The 21,489-nt window shown below is 38.8% G+C and overlaps 1 protein-coding gene across 1 annotated transcript in view; it reads left to right on the top strand.

Moving 5' to 3' along the window:
* The window catches only part of Bap170 (Brahma associated protein 170kD), a 557,627-nt gene that overhangs the window by 483,618 nt on the left and 52,520 nt on the right, over nucleotides 1-21,489 (top strand). Inside the window, exon 18 of the mRNA XM_090388941.1 lies at nucleotides 20,639-20,777. Within this exon, the coding sequence (XP_090245067.1) occupies nucleotides 20,639-20,777 (139 nt within the window). The remainder of the gene's footprint in view (nucleotides 1-20,638; nucleotides 20,778-21,489) is intronic.

Raw genomic sequence — 21,489 nt, 5'->3', positions numbered from 1 at the left:
TAGTGGAGTCCCTCAGGGTTCAGTGTTGGGTCCATTATTGTTTTCTGTATTTATAAATAATATTGATGAAGGGATATCAAGCTTAATGTCCAAGTTTGCAGATGATACAAAAGGTTGGCAGGGTTGTTAAGGATACTATGCTGCTGCAACAGGATCTGGAAAGGTTTAGCAGATGGGCTGAGAGGTGGCAAATGAAGTATAACATTTACAAATGTAAAGTACTACATATGGGAAACAGGAACCCCAGAGCAACGTATCAACTCTATGGTACTACACTGACCATAGTCAGTGTAGTACCATAGGTGGGTAATTGTGCAGGCAGATAGGAAGTTCTCTGAGCAATGCAGACAGGCTGCAAGAGTGGCTCATGGTGTCTTGTCAATGATATTAGGTATTTTTCTAGCAGGGATAAGGAGGTGATTATTTCCTTGTATAAGACAATGGTCAGGCCACACCTTGAGTACTGTATACAGGTCTGGAGGCCTCATTTCAAAAATGATGTAGAGCTGCTGGAACGAGTACAGAGAAGGGCAACAAGATTAGTGAATGGAACAAAGGGTTGCTCTTACGAAGAAAGACTTAAGTTTTGATAATTACAGTGTCTGGAGACTAGGCACCGGCGAGGTGATTTGATAGAGGTGTATAAAGCCTTGAATGGTTTGAGCATGCACAGTGCTGATTGGATTCTTCCTCTTGTTCAGAATAATCACCTGAGAGGGCATAAATTCAAATTGACGAAAGACAGATGTAGGATAGATGTGTGGAAATTTGCCTTTAGCCAGCCGGTAGTTGGTTGGTGGAACAGACTTCCATCCCTTGTCGTGGAAGTTTATAGCCTAAATAAATTTAAGGCTCGGCTGGATAGGTATTTCGAACCAACGGAGTGGTGAAATGGAAGTTTTCTTCTTTTTTTTTTTTTTTTTTGTTTGATTCTGCATAAGCTTGCTTTCTTGCATCATATGCCTCTTCTAATGCTAATGCTAATATGAAGTAGGATGTCCCAGGATAAAAAGGAAAATAGGCTTACATAGTAACAAGTTGCTAAACTTTACGTAGGCGAGAAAAGTATGTAATAGCATTTCGATATTGCGTTCGGTAAACTAATGGCTCACGAGAAATACAAATATAGAGTAGTAGGAAAGAAAAGAGAAAATAGTTGGGGTTTGGCATTCCGGAGTTACTATCCCATTCCTATGGTTAGGACCCTGAACATAGTTCTGGGTCCTAACCATAGGAATGGGATAGTGCACTTCATATTTTTAAGTCAGTTGTGCAGTAAACAGTTAAATCTAAAATAGACTAAATTAAAAAAAAAATATATATATATATATATATATTTTTTTTTTATAGATGCTTCTCTGAGATCAAAATTTCGCTAATCTTAGTAATCTGGATCTCCTTCTGTGTTTCTCTCTTTTGTGAAAACTGATGCAAAATATTTGTTCAGCTGATCTGCAGCTATGGTTTGATTATACAGTGGATTCCAGTTATTTGGGCAGCCGTTTATTTGGGGCAAATCTTAAAAAACAGAAACTTATCGAGAAAATAGCCAGGGTTTACTTCGCTTAATTGGGACAGCATGCCGTTTAATCAGGGCAGGAAACCGCAGCACTGGAGATTATCCTACGATTGTCTCTGATGGTACCACGTGGTTCGGTCAAAATTATGGAGGTCACAACCATAAAACAATTAGCAGTCACTTGTTTATTGGGCTTTTCTGTTAGTGAAATGGACAGCAAACTCGATCTTACTGAATTTGCGATAATACCGACAGCTGGAATTCTGTAGGTTATTATGGTGAAATGTATTTACACTTCCATGGAATCTTCAATCATATAAAAAAATTAATTTTCAGATCTTCTCTTCATTACTATTTTTAAAGCTTTGTAACTTGTTACTCCGTTCTCGCTTGCACGTATCGTGTTACTTGCAATTTGTGTGTGCCGTGTTCTTTGTTATTGATTACTTATCTTTTTACTGTTTTAAATTTTAACCCCCACCCACAAATGTCAGTGGGCAGAAATGTCAACTAGTTCGTATGTTCATAATGTACATATTACTGTATGTATTAATTATTCCGATTATCACATATATTCTTCTGATTTTCACATCGTATAGTGAGCGGTACTTTACTATGTTGAGTTCGTCGTAACGTGATTTGATCGTACAGTGAACCAATTGTAAAAAATTAGGGGTATATTGTATTTTTAACTATTTACGTGTAACTTCGGATAATTCGGGCAGCCGCTTAATTGGGCCATAATGCACTAAGCCTGATGCGTCCCAAATAACCAGAATGGACTGTATATGATTTCACCATTTTGGATTTTGTACATGGAAAGAAACTGTTACATGTCTTCTCTTTTCTATTCAATACAAGAAAAAATCCTTGTTTCTTCTCTTAATATTTTTTTTTTCCTGTACTCAGGTTTTCGCTCTTCTTTATGCAATTTCAGAAAATCATTACATATTTTCTTACAGTTTGTATGTAGTAGCATATTGTGATAATTTGTATGTTTCCTTCTTTAGTTGAAAAGGATCTCCAACTCTCTTGCTATTCATTTTATTAACTTCCTTTTGCGTTACTTTACCTCTGAAACAAATATGTTTAAATATTTCCAACATTATAAGTACAGTACTCATATTCAGCTTTTTGCTTTCCTGGTCTACTCTGAGCTATGATTTTAGTCTTAATTTTAGTTTAAAACCAACACACTAAATTAAGAGAAAAGAATTATAATAATCCTTTATATTTACAGGTTATGCAACTGTAGTACACACTGTTGTTTTTAGTTATGTTATTTATTACAGTGTGTCAGGTGATCCAGTTAGGTTGATATAATACACCACATTCATATTGTACAGGTTGACCATCACTAATCCGGTTCCACCGCTAATTCGGACATAATTTCCACGAATGTAATTTCAAATTTCCCAGGTCGGCGCACTGACCTGCCGCCACTGCTTTGGTGGCGTTGGTTGCAGCATCAGCTGTTGCCGCGAACCAGTAAACACTGGCAAACCATTCCCACTTGTTTTTCTGCATTTATTATTATAACCTACTCACATTTAGCCCCAGCCATGGTTCCAATGCATAAAGGAAGTGCCTCTCATGATGTAAAGTGCAAACACCGTACATTGCCCTTAATAGATAAAGTTGAACTTCTCTAAAAACTCGACAGCGGTGTGTCTGTGAGAAGTTTAAGTCTACATAATTGTAAATTCCAGCAATTTCTCTCAGTTCCTCTTATTTTAGTAATTTTCTTTTAGCCATTCCTTTTTAAATTTTTCTTTTTTAGAACACATTCGTACAAGCTTGTAGAAATCTCTAACAATACTGACAAACATATTGTGACGTTTGAGAGTTTATTTTATCGCAATTAGTTTTATCGCAGCGCTGGCCACGTGTGCAATAAACTAATCACAAATGACCTTCATATGTATGCTGTAATAGTGTCACACATATGTGGCCGACACAGCTTCTTAAGAAATAAAGTAACCTATTGGGCCACATCGGTCACATATGCGACATAAAAAAATGACTTTTTTTATATTTTAAACGAAAAAATGATAACACTTACATTACAATAATCATTTTAGAATTACTAATCAAATTATTTGCTAAATATTTTTTGGCCCCTGGGGAATTTTTTAGCTAGGCAGTCAACGTGTTAAAGATGGGATGAGGTGGTTAAACTGTATGTGCTAAAATAACCATTGGTGATCCGGCATATCACAGGTTCCAACGCTGCCTGATTAGCGATGGTTGACCTGTATATTCATAGTTTACAGAGTTAATAAAAAAAAAATTCTAATATTAATTATACTCCTACTAATTGCATAGAAGAATAGTAATTTACATTAATATCCTGTCAATACAAGGAGCAATCCTAGGAGAATTCTAATAAACTTCCATTTTTTAAACAGTTTCTTGAAAGACAAGTAGCAAACAATTATACCTACTATATCGGGTAAATACAATAACTGAACTAATAATTTTAAGCAGGTGGAATAACAAACATTAACCATTTTTTGGAAATACATAAGGCTACTTAGCAACTGTTCGATATTTGCTCCAACTCCTTAGTTGTGCATGTTTAATCCTATCCAGAGTGTCTCAGAAGATGTGAACCTGATTGAGGTCATTAATCCCCTTGACAGAACTAGCAGAATGAATGAGCAAGATATATTTTGGCAGGTGAAACTAAAACAAGGGGCAGAAATTAAAATTTTGGGAAACAGCAATGTACTCTGAAAGGTCTTATGAGATTTGCAATTACCTGATTTTTCATGGCAAGCATGAATTCTTCAATCTTGAGGAAGAGTGTCCTGCCCGTGAGCCATGCATTGGAAGCAATTTTATCTATGTGATCTTGATGGAGGTCATAATGTCTGCCACAGAGTGTCTTCTTTGCCTATCTTTCTAGCTTCGTTTCTGCCATCTCAGTGCTGGGTGGGAGGGCCTCCTTGCTTAGGTTGAGTAGGGGTGTACCACTTGTCTATCTTCCTTATGGCCTGGTAGAGTGCTGCTGTGTGTTTTCTGGAAGTAATCCTTCAGGTTATTAATTGCTGTTTTCTGTTGCTCGATGAGGTCTGTTAGACCCCTTCCTCCTTCCTGGCAGCTGAAACTAAAACAAGGGGCAGAAATTACAATTTTGGGAAACAGCAATGAAGTTTAAAAGGTCTTATGAAGTTCACACTGAAAAATCACCTCAAGTTTGTCTTTGGATTCCATATTATTATTATTGTTGCTCTTATATTATTTCTCCCTGACTGTGGGGGATTCCATTCCATGACAGGTACTGCTATCAAATACACAGGGTGGTTGTAATCTCTGAAGTTACTGTTGGTCGAGGAACTCATTGACTATCCTACAGGTGTTCAGGATTGCGGCTTTCTGGAGTTCCTTGTAGGTGTTCTCTGGGAGACCTATTGCTGCTAGGCTGCTATTTACGGTCTTTGGCACCATGCCGGTGGTTGACATGATGATCGGGATGGTCGTTACTTCTTGCATATGCCACAATTTTATCTATGTGATCAGGTTTGTGTACTTCCTAATTTTTTCCTCATGGGTTTTCTGGACATTGCTAGTGTTGGGCACCGCTATGTCAATCAGGTTAGTAGCCTTTTCCTTCTTGTCTACATGGGTTATGGCGCGATCCCAGTAGAGCTTGTGATCTGGGGTTCGTACTTGTAGTATGGTACACTTTCTTTGGTCTTCTTGATTTCCTTGTGCTCTAACTGCTGAACCTGCATCATCCCTAGGTATTTGTAGGTCTCTCCTTCTGTCGTAGTTTTGGTCGACTAATTTTTCCTGGTACAGTGTGTGGGAATTATTATTATTATTGTTCTTATATTATTTCTCTCTGATTGGAGGTTCCACCTCGTGATAGGTATTGCTACCAAGTACACAGGGTGGTTGTTGTTACTGTTGATCGGATTGCGACTTTCTGGAGTTCCTTGTAGGTGTTTGCTGGGAGACCTATTGCTGCCAGGCTGTTATGTAGGGTCTTTGGCACAATACCTGTGGTTGACACAGTGATCGGGATCGTCGTTACTTGTTGCATATGCCACATCTCTTTGCTGTCCTTTCTTAGGTTCGTGTACTTTCTGATTTTTTCCCCATGGGTTTTCTGCAGTTGCCATTGTTGGGTACCGCTATGTCAATCAGATAGGTAGCCTTTTCCTTCTTGCCCACAAGGGTTATGTCCGATCTGTTGTGTGGAATTATCTTATCCATTATTATGGTGTGGTCCCAGTACAGCTTGTGGGTTGGGGTCTCTAGTACTGCCTGGGGTTCGTACTTGTATTATGGTATACTTTCTTTGATCAACTGGTATTTCCTTGCTAGCTTCTGATCAATTATCCTGGCTACCTGTTCGTGTCTATGAGTGTACTCAGTCTGGGAGATCACCTTGCATCCCGCAGTGATGTGTTGAATCATTTCTGAGGTCAGATGGCATCGTCGACACATGTCATCGAACACTCCGGGCTCCTTGGCGATGTCTTTTCTATAGTTCCTGGTGTTGATTACGTGGTCTTGGATGGCGAGCATGAATCCTTCAGTCTTGGGGAAGAGCGTCCCGCTCATGAGCCAAGCATTGGAAGCAATTTTATCTATGTGATCTTGTTGGAGATCATTGTGGTGACGGGTCTTCTCTGCCCATCTTTCTAGCTTCGTTTGTGCCTCCTGGTTGGGAGGGACTCCTCACTTAGGTTGAGTGGGGTATACTGCTTGTCTATCTTTTTTATGGCCTGCTGGAGTACTGCTATGTGTTTCTGTAAGTAATCCTTCTGATTTACTATCACTGTCTTCTGTTGCTCAATGAGATCTATCAGGCCCCTTCCTCCTTTCCAAGCAATTGTCAGTCTCTATATGGCAGATTTCGGGCGGTGTTGGCAGCTCTTGGTCATCATTGTACTTGTCTTTCTCGTGTTTTCCTCCAGATCGGTATTAGTCCAATCTATGACCCCGAAGGAGTATGTTAGCACTGGGAATGCATAGATGTTTATGAATTTAACTGTGTTCCCTCCATTCAGCTTTGCTTTCAGCAGCCTTCTTCTCTGATGGTTTTTTCAGCCAGGCAGGCCTTAGTTTCCTTGTGCTGTAATTACTGAGCCTGCATCATTCCCTAAGTATTTGTAGGCCACTCCCTCTGATCTTTGTTAGGCTTTGATCTTTCTACCAGTCTACAGCCGGCAGTTTCGGTTGACTAATTTTCCCTGGTGCAATCCGTGGGTCTCGCATTTGTCTAGACCAAATTCCATCCTAATAGAATATCCAGCGTAGAGCTTGATGTCATTCATATACATCAGGTGGGTGAAGGTGTACAGTTTCTTCCTTCCTTCTTTGAGGTTATATCTGTACTTGCTACTGTTGGGCATGGTGGATAGTGGATTAAGTGCTAGACAGAACCACAATGGGCTCAGGGCATCCTCCTGAAAGATTCCTCTCCTGATTGGAATTGGCCTGGATGTGATGTTTTCGACCTTAATGATGGTACTTAATGATTTTGCCATCATTTCTCCTAGGAAGTTTATCAGATTGACTTTGCAGATGTTCAGCACCTCTATTAGCCAGCTATGAGGCATGAAGTCAAAGGCCTTGCGGTAATCAATGTAGGCTATGTACATGTTGGGGTGCTTCTTGCAGGCTTGCCCCATAACTGCTGCATCTATAGTTAATTGCTCCTTGCATCCTTTCTGCTGTTTGGCCATTATGTTCTGGCTCTCCAAGTGGTCTGATATCTTCCTAGTTATGCAGCTGGTCAGGATCTTGTACATTGTTGGGAGGCAGGTGATTGGCCTGTATTTCACCGGGTTTCTTGTATCTTTGTCTTTAGGCTTCAGATATGTGATTCCTTGAGAGAGAAACTTCGGGATTGTTTCTGGGTGCCTTATCATTTGGGTGAACTGCTCTGCCAGGTGCTTGTGTGTGCAAGTGAGCTTCTTGTACCAGTAGTTGTGGACGTTATCTATTCCTGGAGTTCGCCAGTTGTGAATTCTTGATCGTCTGTTTTGCTTCTTCCCAAATCTCCCACCCTCTCATTTCTTGCATTCTACTGGTGGCTCGGGCTGTTATGTTTTACTTCCCTGCTGCATATGTTCCCTCAGAAATCCTCAATCGTCGTCTTCTCCGAGATTCCTGTAGAAGCCTCTTTGGTCCTCATCGAAGATTCAGTTGTTTATTTTCCTCTAGGAGCTCTCTTTGTAACAGTGTAGTCTCTTGCTGAGTGCAAGGAGGTTCTGCTTCAATGTGTCCAAGTACTCTCCTATTCCCTGATTTTTTGCTGTGGATGCTCTTCACTTTTCCAGTTAATTTGTTACTCCTATTGCCCATTGGTCAATTTGCCTATCTTGACTCTTAATTCTTCTATCTTCTGCTGAAGTCTTCTTTCCCAAGCTGGCAGTTCCTTTGTTTTTGGTTATTCTGCTGCTGGTCTCTCGTTTCTCTTCCATTAATCCTCATGGCTGCTACCGCAGCACAATACACGGCTGTGTGGATGGCCTCCAGTGTTGCACCATTGCTGTCGAGGGAATGCAGTATTATGTGCCAATTGAGGTGGTCTCTGGCTCTCCACAAGGTTTTATTCAGCCTCTGCTTCAGTATCACGTGATTCTTTGTGGGGTCCATTCCTTCGAACTCCGTTAGGGTCTTCTACTCGTTCTCTATTCTGGATATCATGACCTCGTCTCTTTCTACTTCAGCTGTTGCGGGTTCTATTTCCTCTCGGTCGTCCTCCTCTGTTCGGCGGTGGTATATTCTTTATCCTTTGTAGTTGATCGCTCACGTCCTGCTTGATTTTTTCCAAGATTGTAGGAGCTATTAGGTTCTTCGTGACAATGGTCCTTCTCTGGTCCGCTGTTCGGTGACCTGAATATCTGCGAATCGTTCCAGCCACTTGGTATGTAGTCTCACCCTGTAAGTTGTCATATCGGTCTCCAGCTTCATTATTTTTTAGTATGCTAGCATGATGTACGTATTCATTTTGATGCTTCCCTTCCTGGGTGGTCACTAGCGCAGTTACTCAGGAAGTACTTCCATTTGGTGGAGTTGGATGGTCTTGCCCTTCTCTTGTTGTAGCCATATGGTGGACAGCGCCACTTGCTCCACTATCTTCCTCGGGAGACCGTCTCTGATTTTTCAAACTGACCCCTCTGCCTAAGACATGAACGTGATGACTTTATCTTTCGCCACAGTCGAAGGAGTATGATTAATATTTCTCTGTGACATCATTAATCTTTGGAGGTGGACCTGTTTAGCTTCGGCTTATATCCAGTGGTAGTTCTTGGGAGTGATGCCAGGTGGCGCCACAGTGTGCCTTAGCCACTACTCTGACCTTGGGGTAGGTATCTCCAGATAGGCCTACGAGGCTGCGAAAACTCATATTAAATAATTAAACGTCACACCAACCAGTACTTGAAAATATTTTAATACTGTAACTAAAAACATTGTATTTACAATAAAATGATTAAAACTAGTTTAAAATATTTAAAATATATAAATGAAAACAATTAAAATATGACTGAAAACAGATATTAAAGAATATTAAAAATTTTAAATATACCGTAACAACTGTAGCTTTCGGAGACGGCAGTCTCCTTTCTCAACAGCGTACATTTTGCTGTATGCCACATCCTTAAATAGCAGGTTCATGGCATTCGTCACATGGTTCCCCAGGAATGTGATTGGTATTTCCCATTTGCGCACCAGAACTGGAAATGGCTCGGGAGTGCACTACCCGAAACCGTTCATCGTGTCCCAAGACAACCGTTTCAAAGAGAGAGTTTAAACGTACACCCTTATCTCTATTAATGGTATTACTGGCTGCCCCAATGTGTAAGCTCTCAAGCCATTTACGGTTCCAGAACCCCTGTGCATGATCTGTGATGACAGCATCCTCCGTGGAGATCTCATGTTGCTTCTCCCAGAAATTCTCTGCCACAGCAGACTTCCCATAATTTGCAGTCTTTATTGTATTCGTGTGTTTCCCCAGCGGTCCTTAAGTCGCCGTCCCGTCTCTCCCACATAACATACCTCACAATCCGGGCATTTAATTTCATAAACTACCCCACTGCTGGCTTCCTTCGGTATGGGGTCTTTAACTCTTGATATCACTGTGTGCAACCTCCGTCCCGGTAGTTGCACACAGCGTATTTGACACCCCCGAACTATTCGCGCAATGCGTTCCGTAAGGCCCGGATAGTAAGGAATGTATGCAGTGCCCACAGGGGTAGATGGTTCACTACAAGTAGACATCACTCCCCTAATGAATCTGTCTAAGACACTCTGGGGGTAACCACATTTCTTAAGGTCTGCTGTGACTCTGATAATCTCATTGTCTTTATCCTCTGAAGTGGTACAGTTGGACCCTACCCTATCAATTAAAGCCTTGACTACACTGTTTTTGTGCCGAGTTGTAATGGGTATACTGACCCCGGCACATAGGCTTCCTAAAAACATTGGTTTTAATCCTAAATCCTTCTCTGACCACCAACACGTCAAGAAATGGTAGGGTTCCCTCTGTCTCCACCTCTGAGGTGAATTGGATAAACGGGGAGAAGCTGTTAAGCACATTGATTATTTGATCTTCTCTCCCCTTCTGAATAATGGTGAATGTGTCATCAACATATCTTTTCCATTTATGTATGGGAAATTCCAAATCCTTAAAGATCCTCGATTCCAATTCTTCCCTGGCCAAATTGGCCACAATGGTGCTAATAGGAGAATCCATGGCTGTGCCATGGACCTGCCTATACATGATGATGTCTTGAAAGACCATGGTGGTACTAGACAAACAAAATTCCACACCTTCACAAATATCATTAACACTTAAAAGTGACCTAGTACTTAAAGTTGTATCCTTTTCTAATGCTGTTCTGACACATTGAACTCAAAACTTAATCGGAATACAGGTAAACAAAGATATAACATCAAAGGAGATCATAATCTCATCTTCTCGTATGGTCTTATCTTTTATAAACGAACTCTTTACTATTCTTAATCACAAAACTGGAAAGTCCTACTATGAGTGCAATCAACTTGACTAAGTATCTTGATAAGGCATTAATACACCCCAACATGATAATCTTAAAGGTAAGTGCCTTAACCATATGGCTCTTGATGAACGATACAATTGGTCTTAGTATACCTACTTTATGTATCTTTGGGAGACCGTAAAATCCAGATACTTAGCCAAGTTGATTGCACTCATAGTAGGGTGCAATCAACTTTAGGCTTTCTAGTTGATTAAGAATCAACTGGAAGGCTTTCCAGTTGATTAAGAATAGTAAAGAATTCGTGGGTTTTATAAAAGATCAGATTATACGAGAAGATGAGATTATGATCTCCTTTGATGTTATATCTTTGTTTACCTGTATTTCAATTAAGTTTGGAGTTCAATGTGTTAGAACGGCATTAGAAAAGGCTACATCTTTAAGTACTGGATCGCTTTTCAGTGTTAATGATATTTGTGAAGGTGTGGAATTTTGTTTGTCTAATACCACAATGGTCTTTCAAGACGTCATGTACAGGCAGGCCCATGGCACAGCCATGGGTTCCCCTATTAGCACCATTGTGGCTAATTTGGCCATGGAAGAATTGGAATCGAGGATCTTTAAGAATTTGGAATTTCCCATACATAAATGGAAAAGATATGTTGATGACACATTCACCATTATTCAGAAGGGGAGAGAAGATCAAATAATCAATGTGTTTAACAGCTTCTCCCTGTTTATCCAATTCACCTCAGAGGTAGAGACAGAGGGAACCCTACCATTTCTTGACATGTATGAGATTATCAGAGTCACAGCAGACCTTAAGAAATGTGGTTACCCCCAGAGTGTCTTAGACAGATTCATTACGGGAGTGATGTCTACTTGTAGTGAGCCGTCTACCCCTGTGGGCACTGCATACATTCCTTACTATCCGGGCCTTACGGAACACATTGCGCGAATAGTTCGAGGGTGTCAAATACGCTGTGTGCAACTACCAGGACGGAGGTTGCAGACAGTGATATCAAGAGTTAAAGACCCCATACCGAAGGAAGTCAGCAGCGGGGTAGTTTATGAAATTAAATGCCCGGATTGTGAGGTATGTTATGTGGAAGAGACGGGGCGGCGACTTAAGGACCAGCTGGGGGAACACATGAATGCAATAAAGACTGCAAATTACGGGAAGTCTGCTGTGGCAGATCATGCACTGGGGTTCTGGAACCGCAAAGGGTCTACCACCCACCCCTTCCTTCCGCTAGAGGTGCAGTCTGCCACACCTCCCTCCGCTAGAGAGTGCAGCCTTCGAAACACTCTGAACCAAACTGACTGGGGGCAGTCCGCCTCCCCGCCACTAGAGGGTGCAGCCATTGAAACACTTTGAACCGAATTTCACAGCGGGTGGTCTACCATCTGCTAGAGGGCGTTGCCGTCAAAGCACTTTGGACCGATTTTAATTGGGACAGTCGCCCCTAGGTGGTGCCACCGTTCCACATAGGTGTGGAAGTTTTAGGGTGACAACGTCGCCAATCGTGACTCCTTCCCATGATCTTTTGCGCAGTGTCCTCTCTGGACTTTGATGTTTTTGACTTCCCATAATGCTTTGCAGCACGTTCACCCATGATCCTTTGCGCTCCCCGAATTTCATTTTCTTTTTTTTTTTTTTTTTTTTTGCTTATGGATGGCAGCACATGTATATTTAAAAAAGAATTTTAGTGGGATTTGAACCCAACATGATAATCTTAAAGATAAGTGCCTTAACCACAGGGCTACTGAGCTATTTACTTACTATGCTGAAAATATGGTATTTGAACACAATTTTTAAATGAGAAGATTATTTTTAATCAACATGTTAATGTTATTTTAAGCCAATAAATTAATTAGTGTTATTTTGAATTGCTATTTTTATTTTAAAGTATTCATGAACAAATCAATGGTATTATTTGAACGTAATTGAAGTATTCATGAGCAATATTTTTAACCAAAGGTCAACTGAAATTTAATTTTTAATGAAGACTCAGAATTATAATGAATGAGTAATATCTAATGAATAAAATCTTTTATTGAACACTGTTAACAAAATTATTTACAAGGGAATCATTATTTTGATAAAATCTTGACACAGCTCTCTTTTCAATGTGCACACTAATAATAAAAATGAGCACGTGTATGGTCTAACAACATGGATCTCAGTTCAGATAACGTTGAATTTACAGCATTGTATATTTGATAAGAATCGAATTGTGAGAAGAGGCCTTTACTTTTCTTTTCCCCATCAAATTCACGAACAACATCATAAGGGTATGCAGTCTTTAAATATAATTTATATATATCGATGAAATGTTCATCCTCAGCGCCTTTCAAGAAAGTATTGGTATGGAAGAGTTTTCTTTTTAGGAACACATCACAAGATCGATATAAACGTGAAACAATAATATCACCCATAAGTTTGAAGATAGCCACTTCCTTCTGTAAAATCTGCAGTCGTTTTTGAATGGATATAGTTTTAGTTGATAAAGTTTCCACCTCGAAATCATCGAGTTTGGCATTGTGAATATCGTTGTTCTCTATACAATGAATAGTCAAAAATCCATTCCCACACACTGTGTCTGCTTTTTGGTACAAATATTTTGTAAATTCCGGAAGTTTCTTTTGAAGCAGTCTCCATTCTTCACACTTAATCACAATTACACGAGAATCGGACTTCATCTGGACACGACACAGGAAACAAAATATGATATCATAAGCAAACATGTGGCCGGAATGGCTGGTTCTTTGTGCAAAATGCTATTGTGAAAATTATAAAGAAAAGAGACTACTGTCTTGGAAACAAATGACTGTTGAAGCATTTATGAAGAAAAGATGACTTCTTGTGCTTCCAACAAACTAACAACGATGCTGTGCCAACAACTAGTGTTGAACCAGCAAGATGAACCATCAACAAGTGTGCATTTAGCCAATGATGATGAAGAATAAACATTCTTTAACATTTCTATGACAAATAATTTCTTTATTATTATAATTTGTTTGTATTAATTTTTCATTTCTTTGGATAAATAAATCATTGTTTAAGCATAAACTGTTATTTTTGTTGACAATTATTTAACATTTATTTTATTTATTTTACGAGCATGCGCTACTTTACCACGAGCTTTCCCACTTTACAAGCATGCGCTAGGGGTGAATTAATTTAAAGTTTCGGGATACTTATATCTCTTCTCCCACTAGTACAATAAACAGTCTTACCTTAGTTGTTTTTGAAAAAGACACGAGAATTACTAAGATTTACTATTGTTTTCACAGAATAAAAATGGAACATGAAAACAACATTCTATCCAAATGGTCACTGCACTGCATAGTGTGATATATAGTTTCAAATTTTACATACTGTGAAGTGCACGAAATTTTAAATAAATTTTGAAGTAAACCTGAAAACGAGGAGAATAAATGGCATCAAATATATATATTATGTCTTTTTTTTTTTTTAAATATTTATATACATTAGCATTTAGTATTAGTTGAAAGTTATACGGTTCAAGAAAGCAAGCTTATGCAGCATCAACCAAAAAAAGTCTCATTTCGCCCATCCATTCACTCCAAATGCTTGTCCAGCTCAGCCTTAAATTTATTTAAGCTATCAACTTCCACAAAAAAAAATGGAAGTCTGTTCCAGCAATCAACTTCCCGCTCAAGGCAAATTTCCACACTTCTATTCTACACTACTTTTCCTCTGTTTGAATCTATGCCCCCTCAGGTTCTTAATCTGAGCAAGAGGAAGAATCCCATCAGCATTGAGCTTGCTCAACCCATTCAATTTTTCAGTTCAAGTCACCTCAATCAGATCACCCCACATGTGCCTAGTCTCCAGGTGCTGCAATTTGGAAAAGTTAAACCTTTCTTGGCAAGAACACCCCCTTTGTTCCAGTCTCTCCAAACCAATCTTGTTACCTTTCTCTGTACTTGTTCTAGGAACTCTATATCCTTCCTAAAATGCGGCCTCCAGACCTGTATGTAGTATTCAAGGTGTGGTGTGACCATTGCCTCATACAAAGGGATAATCACTTCCTAATTCCTACTAGCAGAATTCCTGAATATCATTGACAAGACCCCCATGACCTGCTCTGAAAACTTCATATCTGACTGCACAATTACACCCAGGTCTTTTTCACTCTCCACTTCCCTGAGTGTAGTACCGCACAGTTGGTACGTTTCTCTCTTGGGTTACTGCTACCCATATGCAGTACTTTGCATTTGTCAATGTTAAACTTCAGTTACCACTTCTCAGCCCATTTGCCCAACTTTTCTAGATCCATTTGCAGTAGCATTCTGTCTTTACTGTCGTTAACAACCCTGCCAACCTTTGTATCATCTGCAGACTTGGACATTAAGCCTGATATACCTTCATCAGTATCATTGATGAATACCCGAAGCAACAATGGGCCCAGCACTGAACCCTGGGGAACTCCCCTATATTAAAATCACTTAAAATCACGTTTTCTGTGGTTAATAGAAATGAAAAGTAAATATAGTTATCTCCTTATCAATTAATTACTAAGATTAAACTTTAAAGAACTATAGTTTTTTAGAAAGAACTAAAATTCTATAGTTTTATGTTCTCTAAATGAATATTTTGCATCAACATTCACACATGAGGAGTTATTCAGCGAGGGGAATACCAGAGGTGTATTCAACTCTAGCAGTAAGCTACAGAATCTTGAAATAACTGGGAGTAAAGTGGAGGAGAAACTGTTGAAGATAAACACAAGAAAGGCACCCGGGGTGGATGGGATATATCCAGTTATATTAAAGGAGGCAGCAAAGGAAGTAAGCAAACCCTTAGCCATAATTATGAGAGCTTCCTTGGACTCAGGGGAGGTACCCATAGACTGGAAATGTGCAAATGTGACCCCAATTCACAGAGGATCAAAAGCTGACACAAGTAATTATAGACCTGTAAGCTTAACTTCTGTTCCAGGAAAATTAATGGAGGCACTGGTTAAAGAAGCACTGCAGGATCATTTAGACAAGACTTCAGTTATAGCTCGGACACAGCATGGTTTTGTTAAGGGGAAGTCTTGCCTGACCAATTTGATTGGATACTATGATGCAGTCACAAAAGAACTGGATGCAGGGAATAGCTTTGATATTATATACATGGATCTTAGAAAGGCTTTTGATCATGTTGCACATGGAAGACTGCTACACAAATTGGAGCAGTGTGACATTGGAGGCAAATTGCTGCTATGGATAAAGGGGTGGTTGACGGGGAGAAGACAGAGAGTGGTAATCAATGAACATTGCTCATCGTGGACTAATGTTATTAGTGGAGTCCCTCAGGGCTCAGTGTTGGGTCCATTATTGTTTTCTGTATTTATAAATGATATTGATGATGGTATATCAAGCTTAATGTCCAAGTTTGCAGACGATACAAAGGTTGGCAGGGTTGTCAAGGACACTACTGACACTATGCTGCTGCAACAGGATCTGGAAAGGTTGAGCAGATGAGCTGAGAGGTGGCAAATGAAGTTTAACATTGACAAATGTAAAGTACTACACATGGGAAACAGCAACCCCAGAGCAACGTATCAACTCTGTGGTACTACACTGACAGTGGTAGAGAATGAAAGGGACTTGGGGGTGGTTGTGCAGGCAGATATGAAGTTCTCTGAGCAGTGCAGATGGGCTGCAAGAGTAGCTCATGGAGTATTGTCAATGATATACAGGAATTTTTCCAGCAGGGATAAGGAGGTGATTATTCCCTTGTATAAGGCAATGGTCAGGCCATACCTAGAGTACTGTATACAGGTCTGGAGGCCTCATTTCAAGAAGGATGTAGAGCTGCTGGAACGAGTACAGAGAAGGGCAACAAGATTAGTGAAAGGAACAGAGGGGTGCTCTTACGAAGAAAGGCTTAAGTTTTGCAAATTACAGTGTCTGGAGACTAGGCACCAGCGAGGTGATCTGATAGAGGTGTATAAAGCCTTGAATGGTTTGAGCATGCTCAATGCTGATGGGATTCTTCCTCTAGCTCAGAATAATCACCTGAGAGGGCATAAATTCAAATTGAGGAAAGATAGATGTAGGATAGACGTGCGGAAATTTGCCTTTAGCCAGCAGGTGGTTGGTTGGTGGAACAGACGTCCATCCCTTATAGTGGAGGTTGATAGCCTAAATAAGTTTAAGGCTCAGGTGGACAGGTATTTTGAACGAACAGAGGGGTGAAGTGGAAGTGGGTTTTTTTTTTTTTTTTTTGGCTGATGCTGCATAAGCTTGCTTTCTTGCATCAAATGCCTCTACAAATGCTAAATGCTAAATTTAGCTGTTCAGTTTAATAACAACTGTGTAATATTTATTATTCTTCTCACAAATGCTTTTATTTATTTATTTTTTTTAAGCCTTTTTTTCTCTATATATATATGCATCTCTTCAAAAGCAACATTCACAAATCATACAAATAATACATGCAAAGCAACCACAGACTGAAGGTAAAAGTGCTGCATTAAAATGACATTTAATCTACGAATTTCTTTTTTCCTTATAAATTGCATGTGGAAGAAAGAAATAATTGCCATATTTAATTTTTTTCAGTTTTAATGAAATTTGGAATGGCTTTAAAATCTTTCTAAAAAAGAACTGAGGGAAAAATTTTGTCAAAATCTGACCACTAGTAGTTGACTGAGAATTGCTTGCAGGCGGACATCTGGCGAAGGCAATACGAACTTGTGTATGAAACAGGCTGTGATTGAAACAGGTTCAAAAAATCTGCAGTGTGCTGCACCAGAAACGATCAGCTAGGGCTAATGTATCTGCAGATAGTTTCAGAACTTCAGGAAGTTTTTACCCGAAGACCTACAAATATCTACTGGGCAAGCCTGCAGCTATAAATTCTGTGAGCAACATTGCACACAGTGGTTTGCAATACTCTTAAAAAATTATGGTTTTTATAATTAAAATAAAAAGTTGTCTCAAAGATTTCACGTGAGCATGTCTGTTCCATTTAGGGGTATGAGTAACTTGGGGTTTAACCTGGTGGTGGTCACATTATACTTGGGTGTAGTGCAAAAAAAAAAAAAGAAAGAAGAATGAAAGAGAAAACTGCACAAAAAAAGTTTCGATTCACGATTAATGACTTAAACTTTCTCTAATTTCCTAAATGTAGATACTGTTTTACTAGGAGCCTCCGTAGCCAGGTGGGCAGGAGCAGCAGTGCGTAGCACACACTTCTTGATTAGACTGGGTTCAAGCCCATGACCACCAAATACGGAGGATGCAGAAAGGTCAGGGAATGACCACCGCATATCCCCAGTGCAATATGGCCTTAGTTGCTAATGCTCCTAAAAACCAAATAACAAACAGACAACCAAACAGACTGTTTTACTAGGCAAGTTTGTGAAGTAAAATTTTATTATTTTCAGAGCACAATTGCATGAGAGCCTCTTTCAGAGGCAACACAACCACTTTTGGTTTTTTTTTTTTTTTTTTTGTTTAGTGGTCACACTGCACACCAGAGATGTTACATACCTCTTCCCCCCCCCCCCCCAAATAATAAATAAATACATATATCATTTTCTGTGTGTATGTGCATGTGTTTTAATATTTATATACATAACGTATATACAGAAATGTGTTGTGTCATTTTGAATTTCGCATGCTTTTAAGCACTTGAAATTTTAAAAAACTTGCAAATGGAAGTAACTTATAATAACTTTAATATAAACAGGATGTCTATTCACCTGATTATGAAGCGCGGTTAAAATTTTATTGTATTGGATAACTTAAAATAGTTTGCTGCAGCTATCAAAGCAACTCAGTGAGTTTTTTCCTCATGCAGTTGGCAGCCATGAGAAAGCAAGCATTGCTACAGCACAGCATTAAAATGGTGAAAGTTCAGGAGAAAGCAATGTGTTTGTGTTGTAGCTGTGGAGTACCACAATTCCGATGACTGTAAAGAGATGTTTTCAACAGGAATTCCAGTAAGACCCACCTACGAAACAATCAGTGAGGCTGTGATTGAAACAGGTTCAAAAAATCTGCAGTGTGCTGCACCAGAAAGGGCTAATGTATCTAGGGCTAATGTATCTGCAGATAGTTTCAGAACTTCAAGATGTCTTTACCTGAAAACCTACAAATATCTACTGGGCAACCTGCAGCTGTAAATACTGTGAGCAACATTGCACACAGTGGTTTGCAAAAGATTGAAACTTTATGTTTACAAACTGTAAATTGTCCAGGAAATTAAGCCTCGTAACAAACCACAATGAGAGGAACTCGCTGTTCACATTCTCAACTGTATAGAAGACAAAGATGAGCACTATCTGAAAAATGTCTTCAGTAATGGAGTGACATTCCATGTGTTTGGTAAAGTTAAAAGAAGTTAAAAGTTAAAAAAAATTCCACAATTTTCAAGTATGTAATTAAAGAATTCTGTAAATACTGATCCTTTCAGGTTAAGCACACATGTTGCTCCATGTAACCCTGGACACATGTCCTTGCCTTAACCTATGAATGTAATAATCACCCCCTCAGCAAGCTTACTTCTGTCCATTTCGTGGCTCTAGAGCAGAACAGTAAACAGATATTAATAATAATTGTTGAATACAGAGATCTGAAAATCCCCACTCAGTTTACAAATGTGAGCGTGATAGTCCAAAGGAAAATGTGTGGTGCACACTGTCCTTCAACGTGGCGGTTGGGTCATTTTTCTTCCATGAAAACACAGTGAACTCTGCAAATTACTTAGATATGCTCGAATTGTATGCTGTACATCAGCTGGAAGATATGCAGCTACATGTGTCCCATCAGCAAGATGGGGTACCACCACACAGGAGCTAGCATGGGCACGATTTCCTTGATAAAAAAATTTTCTAACGAATGAATTGGCCATGATGATCCCATTCCTAGACCTCTTTGTTCCTCAGATATCACACCTGTGGATTTCTTTGTATGGGACTACATAAAGGCAATAAAGATACTGTTAACTTTTTTTTGTGTGCAAAAAGAAGTTAACAGTGTCACAGTGTTAAAAGACTGGATTGAATAGGCAGTGATTTCCGTTTCTCAAGAAATGCTTCAAAACACTTGTTATTGTTATTTGGTTTTTTTAGGAGCATTAGCAGCTAAGGCTATATTGCTCCGTGATATGCGGTGGTCATTCCCTGACCTTTCCGCATCCTCCGTATTTGGTGGTGACGGGCTCGAACCCCGGTCTAATCAAGAAGCCACTGCTGCTCCTTCCCACCTGGCTACGGAGGCGCCCTCAAAACACTTGGAATGAAGTCAACTGCCATCTTGACATTCTGTGTGCTACCAAAAATGCCCACGTGGAGGTTTACTGAAGTACAGTTGTGTGATAAGTTCATTGAGTTGCTTTATTTAGTGCAGCTAAACGTTATACGATACCCATTACAATAAATTTTTTATCAAGCTTCATAATCAAATGAATAATTTATAGGCACTCTGTATATATTTATTTATTTATTGAAAATTTATATAAATAATATATATGCGGAAATGTGTGTACATGCATAGGTTTGAAAATCGACTCTTAACATTTTTGAAATAGAAATTGAATTACTAATAATTTTATGTTTACATTTGATATTTATAACAATTTTAAATTTTGAAGAGAATTAATTAAACCTTTGCTTTGTTGAAAATTACATTTTTTAAAAAAATTAAATTTCATATGAGGATTAATACAATCCGTTTTAAAAAAGATGCACATTGTTAAACCACGTAGAATTCAAACCAACCAATTTTTTTTTTTTTTTTTTTTTTTTATAGAAATAGAAAAGAAAGTTATGCAGCTTTCAGATATAGCACGACAAAATTTTGGTACACAACAATTGCTGGATTAAACAAAGAATTCCTCAAAAACCTTATTTACCATTTATGACATTTATGCAAAAATTAAGGAAACAAAAGTTTTATGTTATATTTAGCCATAACTATTTAAAAACCAGTTTATTTAAACGATTAGTTTATAACTCTCCAAATTTCTCCAGCTCGCAGCACTAGCCAAATATTCCACTCTCACAATAGTTATCTGAGATTATTTGTTATTGTGTAAATTGCCCAATTAGATAGATAATTATTTAGATAGCTGTTTTATAATTTGTTTACTTTTGTTTTATATTTCTTTAAACAGGACTTTTCCAACACCACTTGGTGTTTTTGCACATGCAAGTAAAGCTCATGCACCTATAGGCAATGAAGATATAATTTGCATGTGGGATAATTGTGATGGCATGAGGAGAAAGAGGTTTTCCCTCTTGACTCATTTACAGGCAAGTATTGTCAGGCATTAGATACTTTTAAATTTTCTTAAGTTAAAAGTATCTAATGAATTTCTAGTGATAAACTTGAACTTTTATAGTTGTTTTTGCTGAAAATATTATTATTATCATCATCATCATCATCATGTGTTCTGCCACATGTAGGTCCACACATACAATCAACTACTTGTTTTATGTCCCTATCCTGAGCCCTCCTCTTCATCTCACCCATATCTACCAAATCCTCCCAGTTCATCTTCATTATCTCTCTCTCTCTCTCTCTCTCTCTCTCTCTCTCTCTTGACTTTTTTCCCTCAACTTTTTCCCTTCATCAATCCTTAAATTCACAGCACAAGTTCAATCCAGTTTTTCTTCTACCTTCCTATTATTTCAGCCAACCTCTCTCTCTTCTCACCTACCCTTTTCAAAACATCATTGTTTCTCATTTTATCAACCCATCTTGCCTTTTCATCACCCACCATACCTACATTTCATAATTTTTCAATGTTCTAATCTCTTCCATTCTCACTGTCCATGTCTCTGTGTTGCTACTCCCTAAAGTATCATACTTCATACTAGACATCATACCAATCTTTCTTAAACCATTTCCTTATCTTCCACATAATATTCTTCTTCACTTCAGAGAAGCTTTTTTACCCATGTTATTCTTATTATTTCTCTGCTGCTCTTTTCTAGTTCTACTGTTTTTTTTTTTTTTTTTTTT

Source organism: Mastigoproctus giganteus, chromosome 14 (genome assembly GCF_048544385.1).
Source record: "Mastigoproctus giganteus isolate SK-2022 chromosome 14, ASM4854438v1, whole genome shotgun sequence".
NCBI classification, from domain to species: Eukaryota; Metazoa; Arthropoda; class Arachnida; order Uropygi; family Thelyphonidae; genus Mastigoproctus; species Mastigoproctus giganteus.
The sequence above is the reverse complement of the archived record's forward strand: the minus strand, read 5'-3'. Positions and strand labels throughout refer to the sequence as shown.